Source organism: Hevea brasiliensis, chromosome 6 (genome assembly GCF_030052815.1).
Source record: "Hevea brasiliensis isolate MT/VB/25A 57/8 chromosome 6, ASM3005281v1, whole genome shotgun sequence".
NCBI lineage: Eukaryota > Viridiplantae > Streptophyta > Magnoliopsida > Malpighiales > Euphorbiaceae > Hevea > Hevea brasiliensis.
The window spans coordinates 104,168,130-104,180,193 of record NC_079498.1 but is presented as its reverse complement, the minus strand read 5'-3'; the positions used below and the strand labels follow the sequence as shown (position 1 = coordinate 104,180,193).

At 30.4% G+C, this 12,064-nt stretch overlaps 3 protein-coding genes across 4 annotated transcripts; all 3 read left to right on the top strand.

Moving 5' to 3' along the window:
* The first annotated feature begins 1,564 nt into the window (after nucleotides 1-1,564).
* Nucleotides 1,565-2,709, top strand: LOC110664111 (proline-rich receptor-like protein kinase PERK15). The gene is made up of 4 exons (XM_021823651.2): nucleotides 1,565-1,991; nucleotides 2,124-2,194; nucleotides 2,397-2,476; nucleotides 2,631-2,709. Exons 1-4 carry the CDS (start codon nucleotides 1,565-1,567, stop codon nucleotides 2,707-2,709), a joined length of 657 nt encoding a protein of 218 aa, XP_021679343.2.
* On the top strand, nucleotides 2,207-7,721 carry LOC131168912 (uncharacterized). 2 transcript variants are annotated; one of them, XM_058148979.1, is made up of 11 exons: nucleotides 2,207-2,476; nucleotides 2,961-3,116; nucleotides 3,279-3,708; nucleotides 3,865-3,942; nucleotides 4,069-4,133; nucleotides 4,283-4,332; nucleotides 4,418-4,544; nucleotides 4,838-4,999; nucleotides 5,145-5,244; nucleotides 5,926-6,294; nucleotides 6,967-7,721. In XM_058148979.1, exons 2-11 carry the CDS (start codon nucleotides 3,045-3,047, stop codon nucleotides 7,617-7,619), a joined length of 2,106 nt encoding a protein of 701 aa, XP_058004962.1. In that variant the 5' UTR covers nucleotides 2,207-2,476; nucleotides 2,961-3,044; the 3' UTR covers nucleotides 7,620-7,721. The 2 variants fall into 2 exon arrangements, with proteins under 2 accessions (XP_058004962.1, XP_058004961.1); XM_058148978.1 differs by lacking the exon at nucleotides 2,207-2,476 and adding an exon at nucleotides 2,619-2,756.
* A 1,889-nt stretch (nucleotides 7,722-9,610) lies between these two features.
* Nucleotides 9,611-10,865, top strand: LOC110664144 (proline-rich receptor-like protein kinase PERK15). The gene is made up of 6 exons (XM_058148072.1): nucleotides 9,611-9,682; nucleotides 9,804-9,870; nucleotides 9,987-10,289; nucleotides 10,378-10,458; nucleotides 10,549-10,619; nucleotides 10,797-10,865. The coding sequence occupies exons 1-6, from the start codon at nucleotides 9,611-9,613 to the stop codon at nucleotides 10,863-10,865; spliced, it is 663 nt and encodes a 220-aa protein (XP_058004055.1).
* The last annotated feature ends 1,199 nt before the right edge of the window (nucleotides 10,866-12,064 follow it).

Genomic DNA, 12,064 nt, shown 5'->3' with positions numbered 1-12,064 from the left:
TTGATCTGTTCCTCTTTGAAATATGTATTCTGGTGCTTCTTTTTCCATAGAGATTGCATCTTATTTTGTTCAAAGAAAACTTGTTTTGGTGTTGATAATCATTGGGTTCCATTAGAGGTCTGCATCCTTAGGCAATGTTCATTTGGGTGCTTATCACACCCTTTTGGTAATTTGCCTAGACAAATCATAACCAGCAGCATGAGACTGAGCAAAAATAAGAAAGCAGAATTTTGCTTATCTTCATCATCCCTACGCTTACCTTGATCATCTTTGCGCTTCTATTTCATCATTCCTTGAATGAAAAAATTGCAAAGTAGAACAGTGCTGCAAAGTTTACTTCTAATTATGAAAAGGGACTAGAATAATTAAATTCAGTCTGAGAACTCATGAGATTCTAAGTATCCAGAATCATCCGTAGTTAAAGACGTTAGCTTTTGGGTAGCTAAATGGTGGAAGCTGTTGCCTGAAAATCCATAGTTACCATTTAAAACCCCTTTGTGCCACATGCTGCATGAGTATTGAGTATGGTGGAGTCTCTTGAAGGTGAGTCTGAAAAAAATTATCCAGTCAAAAGCAATTTCCAGGTTTAATTGCTTCTGCAATTTACACAGATAAAAGCGATATTTCTGTAATACTTTTTAGCAATTCTATATCCTTAGGACCCTATCCTAGCTATGTAAAAGAAAAAAAGAAAAGAAAAATGTATATATTTAAAAAAAAAAGTAAAGAAGAAATGGATATCACTTGATGGCTAATTAATTTTTTTGTCCAGTGCATCTTCGGTCACCCGTGGCTCATGCTTTAATTATCTAGATTTGGTTTGGCCTTAGAGTAATTGAATTTTCAATCATTCAATTATCCAAAATTTTAACATGTTTACTGGGATCTTCTAATTTATTGTACTAAGTCTACACATAATTTTTTTTTTTTACCATTCATAGTGACCTGTTGGTTCAACATATCACATTCGTGTACACATTTTTGTGTCAAACATACTTTCCATATAATCATATTTTAAGTTTTCTTTGACTATTATTTACATTTGTGTAGAACTAAGACAATTTGGACTAGGTCAATTGCTGAAATTAGTCTCTCCATCTAATCTATAAGCTGTACTTTAATTATAAAAAATTATTGTAACAATTTATTTATTTATGGTCTTGGTCGAGGTCTTTATTTATTTTATTTTACTTTTTTTTAAGTTTTATTTATTTGTTTTTTCGGGTGTAGGTCTACATATTATAAAATTTTGTAATGGGAACATAATATTAATTCTAGAAGGCTCAGTATATAATCAACAATTCCTTGATAAAAAAAAAAAAAAAAAAATCTACAATTCAACATGCTTTTGTCTGATTAATTAGATGGTCCTCACCTAATGAACCCAACTCGACAATAAGGGAAACGACAATAGAGTGGATCATGTCCCACGCGCTACGACTTCAACGCTCAAATCGTTCACACATGGAAGATCTATATAAGAAACCTCCCTGGCCGCGATACTGTCACCCACTTTTGTTGGAGCGAGCGTGGTTGCATAGCTTTAGCGACTCTGCAACTTTTGATGGCTTCCAGCTCGGGAGAAACGACCAGTAAAATTGGGCCAACGCAATATAGCTATGAAGAACTAGCAAATGCAACTGGTCATTTCTCCAATAGGTACTTTCTTGGCGAGGGCGGTTATGGTCAAGTCTTTTGGGGATCATTAGATGGCAAAACCCGTGCTATTAAGAAACTTAGATGTCTTCCGGATGATGAAAAGACGAAACAAAAAATGATGCTGGAGATTAAGATCGCTAACAGAGTACGACATCCAAATGTTGCTCACCTAGTTGGCTACTGCATTGAAGCAAACAATGCATTGCTCGTTTTAGAGTATTTTCCAAAAAAGTCCTTGAAATATAATTTACATGAAGAGTTTTTGGACTGGCAAAAAAGAATGCAAATTGCCAAAGGCGTAGCAAAAGGATTGGAATATTTGCATGAATCTTGTGAGTATTCCATCTGTTATTTACTGCTTGCTAAATGCTAGGCCTTTTAGCTTTTTTTTTTTTTTGTGTATTATTAATATATTTCCTTTCAAAGTTTTTCTATGCTAGCTGACTATATATATACATTTTCAGGTGATCCGAGAATCATACATTTAGATATCAAACCAGATAATATTCTTATGGATAACAACTTCAAACCAAAGGTGGATTAATTTACTAACAATTAAAAAATTCCATCTATATGATTAAAGTCAGCATAGTGTAACAGTGATTTAATTCCCTTTTTTTTTTCATATGATGTTGGGAAAATTATGTCCTCTCGTTAATTTCATATTTGGTTGTCTCTGATATTAAATTATACATGGCGCAATAAACCTACTGATGTACTTGGATTATTTTGTGTAGATTACAGATTTTGGACTTGCCTTATATTTCCCAGATAATGTTACTCACCTTTCCAAATCGAACAATGAGGGAACTAAAGTGTAAGATACATATTTTTTTTCTTCATTACTTTACATTGCTATTATAGTCTAGAATGATAATAAAAAATAGAAGAAAATAAAATTGAGAAAAAGTCAGATTTCAGTTTGAAAAAATTTTCTTAACGTGATTTTCATTGTGCTTCTCTAATTGCAGTTACATGGATCCTGAGCAACAAAAAAATTTTCTGATAAGTCAGATATTTATTCTTTTGGTGTGGTGCTTCTTGAGCTAATCACTGGTCGAGAACCTATATATGAAGGCATTAATATCGTTGATTGGGTATGAAGCTAATATATGAATATGATAGTATAATGTAAAATTTATAATATTTTATAAAAGAAAAATGATTTCAATATCTTTAAATTGATAAATAAAAAATATATTTTTATATAATTAACATAAGCCAATAATAGAAATTCTATTAGTATAAAAACGTTCGACAATAATTAATTAATTAATATATATATTTATTTTTTTATTTAGGCAAGGGATCAAATTACACAAGCTGCGGATGGACAATATACAACTTTTATTGATTCCAAATTACAAAGTTATAATGAAGAAGAGATGCAAAGGATGATATCTTGTGCTGCACACTGTGTTTATAAATCTTCAAACTATCGTCCGAGAATGAAAGAGGTATAAAATTGGCTACATTTGTCTGTAAAAAGCATTCAAAAACTGAGAGGTTACATAGTTTACGCATAACTTTTTTTATTTAATTATTATAAGCCATAATTTTATTAGACTGGAAAAATCCAGAATGCTGTGTAACTTTTTTACTATTGCTATGTGACGCAGATAGTTCTAGCTCTCGAAGGATATATTCCTCCTAACTCTATTGACAACCTCCTCCAGCCTATGGTGCAAAAGCTTCCTATCATTTCAGAAATTGATGATGACGACACTGTGGGGTTTCAAGTTTGTAAGCCAAGGATATTTACTTATCAACAACTTGAACGGGCAACTCAAGGTTTCTCCCAATTTCTTGGTGAGGGTGGTTTGGGTCTAGTTTATAAGGGATCCCTAGATGGCAAAGATGTTGCCGTAAGGAAGCTTAAAAATCTTCTAGATGAACAACAAAAAGAAGAATTGGAGCAGGTGATTAAGGTTATTGGCAGTGTGAGCCACCCAAGTCTTGTTAAGCTGGTTGGGTACTGCATTGAAGGACCCAATAGATTTCTTGTTTTAGAGTTTTTCCCCAGTAACTCATTGAAATCTCATTTACATGGTGAGTCATTTTTATTGCGCCCTGAGATATATATTCAAATATTTAAGTATTTGCGCATATATAATTAGAAAAATATGATGTTAAGATTTTTTTTTTTTTTTTTTATAAGCTATAATGTTAAGATCTTACGAATAAGAATAAGAAATGACATTGTAGGAAAGGAGACATTGGCATGGTCAAAGAGAATGAAAATCGCTATAGACTCTGCAAAAGGGTTGGAATATCTCCATGAAGGTTGTGAGTGCATAATTGAAGATAATCATTTCTAACTAGGCTTCATAGCTTTCATTTTTTTCTTTTTAGTTTTTATGTTATTGATTAATTTCCTATAAAAGTTTTCTGCTCTTTTTCTATGTACAGTTAAAATCATACATGGGGATATCATGACAAATAATATTCTTCTTGACAACAATTTTAAGCCAAAGGTAAAATAATTTGTTTATATATTTAGTGGAAACCTAACTGAAATGTCAAAATTTTATTCTAAAAAGATATTAGAAAATGGTGATCACAACTTCATTAATTTCATATGCCACAACAATTTACTAATCTACTTAAGATAATTTTTGTTCAGGTTGTGAATTTCGGACTTATCATGTTTTATAGATACGGCAGAACTGATGCGTAAGATTTTTTTTTTTTTCTGTTTATGAAATTTCTTCATGTAAACTTTTATTTTTTAAATTTTTAACTTGATTTCTCATTGCAGTTATGCAGATCCAGAAGAACATAAACAAATATCTAAAAAATCAGATATTTATGCTTTTGGTATTGTGCTTTTAGAACTGATTACTGGGAGAAAAGCTAAGGATAAATGTGTTAATATTGTTGATTGGGTATGACACTTGTCTCTAATATGATATCTTTAGTTTTAGATTTTGGTCATGTGTTAAAACCTATCATATAAAAGCAAAAAACATAGACAATAATGAATTTAATGAAGAAGAAATAAAGAAAAAGTATCTAATCATTAGTGTCAACAAAATTCTACAAGCTAGATCGATTTTGATCAATTATTTTAGCAGCTAGTTAGTTCTTAAGATGAGCATACATTTACAAATGTGCTAGCTTGAGTTTCATTGGAAAAAAAGAGTAACGAAAACTTTTTTTTTTTTAAATCAATTTTCAGGCAAGCACCCTAATAAAACCAGCTTTGATTAATGGAGATTACACGGCTCTTTTTGATTCTAAATTGCAAAGCAATTTCAAACAAAGAGAAATGGAGCGGATGATTTGTTGTGCTGCTGCTTGTGTATATAAACCTTTAAAGTTTCGCCCACAAATAAAAAAGGTATAAATTCAACCATATATATACTATATGTTATTAATCAATACATTATAGACTCTGGCCATTTGCTACTAGTATGTCAAAACATTAATGAATCAGAGATTACAGAGTTGATGTCTAAGCTTTTAAGATTTTCTTTGCCATACAGATAGTTGGAGTTCTTCAAGGAAGTATTCCTCTCAAGGACATATGGAATGAGAATGACAATCAATTCCTACAAAGTACTAATGGTACATTTCTTATGAAAAGTAAGATGTAAAATTTTTATTATTTTCTTTACTGAAAAACTAAAAAGGCGGTTATTGAATTTTAATTAAATTGTCCTGGTACAAGTAAGGCTATATAAGAATTGAATTTTTTTTTTCATGTAAATTAATTTATTATGAACTCAAAATATAAAATATATAGTCGAATCATTTATTAAGTATATGAGTCTTTCAGGCTTTTTCCAATTTTATTATTTCAAAGTATTACTAATTATGAAAATTAATACATTAATAATTTTCACATTTAGTTGTGATTTATTAAATTATGATACTCTCTTCATTTCATAAAAATAAATTTATTTTTATTCTCACTTATCCTAAATTATGACTTTTTTTTTTATAATTGCTATATTTTTCTTTTTTAAAATGATATTTTTTTAGTAGAAAAAGATAGTTTATTTATTAGTTTATTAATATTCTTTTTTTTATAAGCCATAAAAATTTAATAGAGTAATAATTTAAGTAACATAAGCCATTGGGCACCACCATATGTATAATTTACTGATTAGTCTTCTCTTATAAAAGAGTTACACAGTAAACATATAAATGTATTTTAATGTGGAATTAGAAAATTATTATTTAATTTCGACAGTAATCACTAAATGTTCCTTTGTTATTTCCCTGCCCCCTGGTATCAATCTCGACTTTTCTTAACAAAAACAGAGAAAATGGCCAAAGAGGGACAAGTGATTGCCTGCCACACCGTACAGGATTGGACCGAGCAGGTCGAGAAGGCACAGAAGAGCAAGCAACTGATCGTGGTGGATTTTACTGCTTCCTGGTGCCCGCCTTCTGTTTTCATGAGTCCAATTCTGGCAGAGTTGGCCAAGAATATGCCCAATGTCACATTCTTGATGGTGGATGTGGATGAATTGAGGTCTGTTGCCTTTGATTGGGCAGTTGAGGCATTGCCAACTTTTTTGTTATTGAAAGAAGGAAAAATAGTTGGCAAGGTTGTGGGTGCCAACAAAGAGCAACTGCAGCTGACCATTGCAAGGCATGTCCACAACCAATTCCTACAAAGTACTAATGGTACATTTCTTACAGATACTATGATATAATTTTTTATTATTTTTTTTATTAAAAAATTAAAAGGTAATTACTGAGTTTTAATTAAATTATCTTGATATAAGTAAAATTATATAAGAATTGAATTTTTCTTACGTAAATCAATTTATTAAGTTTATAAGTCTTAGAGGCTTTTTTAACCCATACATAAAGGACATTGATTTTAATTTTATTATTTCAAAGTATTACTGATTATGATAATTAATACAGTAATAATTTTCACATTTAGTTATGATTTATTAAATTATGATAATCTCTTTATTTCATAAAAATAAATTTATTTTTATTTTCACTTATCCTAAATTATGACTTTTTTTTTGATAATTGCTATATTTTTCTTTTTTAAAATGATATTTTTTTAGTAGAAAAAGATAGTTTATTTATTAGTTTATTAATATTATTTTTTTGGTAAGCCATATAAATTTAATAGAGTAATAATTTAAGTAACATAAACCATTGGGCCACCACCATATGTATAATTTACTGATTAGTCTTCTCTTATAAAATAGTTACACAGCAAACATATAAATGTATTTTAATGTGGAATTAGAAATTTATTATTTAATTTGGACCGTAATCATTAAATGTTCCTTTGTTATTTCCCTGCCCCCTGGTATCAATCTCGACTTTTCTTAGCAAAAACAGAGAAAATGGCCGAAGAGGGACAAGTGACTGCCTGCCACACCGTACAGGCTTGGACCGAGCTGCTTGAGAAGGCACAGAAGAGCAAGCAACTGACCGTGGTGGATTTTACTGCTTCCTGGTGCCCGCCTTCTGTTTTCATGAGTCCAATTCTGGCAGAGTTGGCCAAGAATATGCCCAATGTCACATTCTTGATGGTGGATGTGGATGAATTGAGGTCTGTTGCCTTTGATTGGGCAGTTGAGGTATTGCCAACTTTTTTGCTCTTGAAAGAAGGAAAAATAGTTGGCAAGGTTGTGGGTGCCAACAAGGAGCAACTGCAGCTGACCATTGCAAGGCATGTCCACAACCTCCAACCTACGGTATCCAAGTCTGCTATCATTCCAGAAACCAACAATATCATTATGCCAGGGCAATTTCCCAATCAACAATGGGCAACCGCAACTAATCATGGTTTCTCCAACAACGGCATTTGGACGTCTCAAGTTCACAACCCGCATATGTTTTCTTATCCCACAACGGCAACTAATAATGGTTTCCCCGTTGACATGCCAGGAACTCTGTATACTAGCATTAAGTGGTCTCAAGGTGGCACTCCGAACGAGTTCACTTATGAAACAATTTATCATTATAATTATCCTTATTAAGTAAGATTATTTAAGTGTAGTTATTAAGTGGATGAACAAGAGAATGGTTTTGCCTCTGAGTTTTCAGTATGCATTTAATAACAGCATTGTGAATTTAAGGAATTTGTGCTTCCCTTGTATTTTTAACTAGTAAGGGTTTTTATATTAAATATATAAAATTATTCTTAAATCAATTTAAATTTTTAAATTGAATGATTTCTTAATATGATATCAAAGTATCGCATATCAAAATGTATAGAGTTTAAATCTTGACAGTCCATATTTATTAATTAAATATTTCAATATAGAGAAAAATGATTTCGAGTTGCTTCAATTTTAGGTTTTATAGTTCTGATTTGAATCATGTTTCTTTTATAATTAGAGACATATTTCAGCTATGTTTTTTTCTGATTTTAGAGTGATATTGACCTTGGGTTTAGATGGATGTGCCCATGCTATATTTTTTTCTGATTTTAATTTCAATAAAATTTTAATTACAAAATAGTAAGCTTTCATGTGTATGATGATATAATAGAGATATAAAGCTATTCCGATCAGTCTCGCCGAGGAAGATAGGGTTCATCAAAATGGGCTCATAAACCAAGCCCAGCTAGCAAAGCTTAGAGGTCTGGGAGTCCAAAGCCCATAATTAATTAGTTTTTTATTTGCATTAGAAATGCACAAGAAAAGTGCAGCGCCTATAGGCTTATTAAAAGAGGCTTGAATCTGTTAGCTCGGATATAGGCTTATTATCTATGCTTGTTGGCTTGGCTTCCTATCAATCCTGTTAAATAATTATATTATTTAATTCATAAACTTTTTATTTCATCTTTAATATAATCATTCTGTCTAAATTATTTGAAAAAAATTCAATGAAAAAGGTTAAACGATCCGACTTAATTGATATCTTAATATAAGGATAAGTAAAATCACTTTAAAAATACGTCTCTTTCAATGTTATTTTTTGTTCAATATAAAAAAAAATTATCAATCAGAACATAATTTAATTAGTCTTTTTTTAATTAAAAATACTTAAATTAATCAGAATAATTTACAAAAAATATTTTATTATTTATTTTTTAATTTTTTTAAGTGAGAGATTGAGGGGGCGTAGACTCAAACCTGGTGATTAATATATATGTGTTTTAACTATTGAGTGTCTATTTGACACTGCTAGTTGTTTAGTAATTATTAGCTGTTTTACTTGTTATTAATCATTAGATGTTAACTATTTATATATTTATTTAAATTAGAGAGTTCAGTAAAAATAATTATTTGATTAGCTATTAAATGTAAAATAATAAAAAAAAAGTCATGATCCACTCATTCAATTTATAAATACTAATAAACACTTATGTCAAGAGAGATATGTTATTGAATAAATCTGAACTAAATCAGGCTAGATATTTATTGATTTTAAAATTTATTATATTTGTAATTAAAGCCGAAATAATTGTTTTGAGTAATATAAATCATTATTATTAGATTTGTTCTATACGGCGGATTAGGGCTCATCTCATACTTAATTAAGGAAAAATTATATCCTACTATAGTGATTTCATGTTTTTTATTTTCAAAATTTAGTGATTTCATGTTGGTAAATCTATATGGAATGACAAACAAATAAATAAATTACATATAAGCAAAAGTAATTACTAAATTTTGAAAAAAAAAAAATTTGTCTAGCAATTACTTGGTAATTATAATTTTAAAGGGTCCACCTATATATATATATTCAATCTAATTTGAATTGCCATTTCATATAAAATATCCTACATAAAATCACTATTTTACAGTATAATTACTCCTAATTAAGTACCTAACCAATGAAGTTAATCACTTCATAATATTATAAACGGTCTCTAAAATCCAAACAGAACAATTTGTATCTATCAATATAAAATATTATATTATACAACTTGTCTTCAAACTTGTATCGAGTTACACAAGCTTTGAGGGGAGATTACACATCTGTAATTGATCCTAAATTACAAAATTATAACAAAGAAGAAATGAAACGAATGATTACTTGTGCTGCGGATTATGTTTATAAACCTTCAGAGCTCCGTCCACAAATGAAAGAGGTATAGAATTGAGCATGTATTAATTGGCACATTTCGGTCAATGTTTTAATTACTCATAATGTATTATTTGTCTCTTAAAGCATTCAAAAACTGAGAATTACTCTATTACTGTGCCATGCAGATAGTTCGAACTCTTAAAGAATATATTTCTCCTATAGATATGGATGTTGACAACAATTTTCTTCTCTGTATTTTTAATTGGCCATATATTATAATATGTTTTTTTTATAGTAAATGTCCTCATCGATTTTTCAAAATAATCATCCTTAAACAAATTTTCATATATTGAAAACGTTGCCCTCAGGTACATGTATTGGGCCGATCCGATATAGTTATACACAACTATCTACGGCAACTGGTAATTTCTCCAACAATTACAGTCTTGGCCAAGGTAGTTTTGGTCAAGTCTATAAGGGATGCCTAGATGGTGGAATCTGTGCCATTAAGAAACTCTTTTATCCTAAGGGATTTGAGGATGGGATTAAGTTCCTTAGCTGTGTTCGTCACCAACATCTAGTTACAATGGTTGGTTACTGCATTGAAAAAGCCAATGCACTGATTGTATTGGAGTATCTTCCCAATAAGTCCTTAAGGTCTCATTTACATGGTGAGTTCGTTTTCCTGCCCTAACTTATTCTTATACACAAATAAAACGATATGCTATAAATACCTTACAAATAAGAATGGCATTGTAGAAAGCAATAGTTTGGATTGGCTAAAAAGAATGAAAATCGTGATAGGCTCTGCCAAAAGATTAGAATATCTTCATGAACATTGTGAGTTATTGATCCACTGAATTTATTCACTGTTTGTTACATGATAGGCATTTTCTTTTTATTTTTAACTATTATCTATATATATTTCAGGTAATCTTAAAATTATACATCAAAATATCAAATCGGACAATATTCTTCTGAATAACAACTTTGAACTGAAAGTAAAATAGTTTAATAAAATATATATAAAAAAAATTCCATTTATGTGATTAAATTCACCATGGTGGACTCTGAGCTAAAAGCCATAATTTTATTTTTTGTGAGCTCATTCATTTCATAATCAGACATTATTTACAAGTCAACTCTATATATGATGTTACTTGGATTATTTTATTTAGGTTGCAGATTTTGGACTTTCCTTGTTCCTTCCAGACACTACTTTCGCAGTTCTCCGTATTAACGATTAGGGGAACTGATGCGTAAGATGCAAATTTTTTTTTTTTCTGTTATTTTTATCATTACAAAGGTGAAACAGAGTGAGAGTTAAATTTGAGTCTTCAAAGATCAATTTAAATGTAGATTAGGTCTACTTTACATTCTATTTTATAGTCGCCATTATGGTAGCCTTGGTCTCTTTTTTTTCCTGGTTTTACTTTCATCTAATTCGATTTATTTAATAGTTAATTTTAAATATTTTAAAGGAAAATATGTCAATTTAAATCACATCAGATTGATATGATTTTAATATGATTTCAATCTAATTTAGTTGAAGAGAATGGTTTGAAATGAGTTTAGCTCCATAGATTTTCTGTTCAATTTCAAGTTTAAATCCAACCATAATTGAGTTTGTATTATGTTCTATATTTGGAATAGTAAAAAATAAAATAAAATGAAAGTAGGGCAAAACATGAATTTTTGTGTTTCTCCAACAGAGATTTTCTTTTTTCTTTTTTTAGAAGAAAAAATTCTCAACCTAAATTTTGATTGTGTTTTTTCAGCTATGTAGATTTAGAGCATTCTAGAAAGGTATCTAATAAATCATATGTCTATTCCTTTGGTGTGGTACTTTTAGAGCTAATCACAAAAAGAAAACCTATTTGTTATTTTTTGTGACTTGAATTTTAGATATGTTTTTTATGAACCCAAGTTGTGACCCGATCTGAAAGTTTCGTGCTGCGACCCGATTGAGATAAAAAGTGAGATTTGTGGTGATAGCAGAAGGCACGGGCTGATAGACCCAGGCCCTAAGCCCACCACTGATCTCCTTGGGGGGCAGGGGCAACATCCCCATTGTATGAACCAGTATAAATATTGTAATATTCTACCATTTGCGGTAGAGTTGTGAGTGTCGACACCATATTTTAGCCGACTTCCGAAGTCAAGGGATTTTAAAATCGACTTTATAAGCCGCTCTCAGCCGATGTCCTTCGATCACAAATGACTTTTTCGAACTCATCAATTGCTCGACCATGAAATAAACCAATCCCACACTTAGTTAATTGTTTTCCGATCTCTTATCAGATGGGTTCAAATCAATGTTGGGTCTCTGGAACATCCAGTCTTGCCTCCGATCTCTCTTTACAAATATTGTGGAACTTCATTTGACTAATGTTATGATTGGGCTTCTCACTTGAATGTCCTAGATATTCCTTAAAATGAAGTTAAG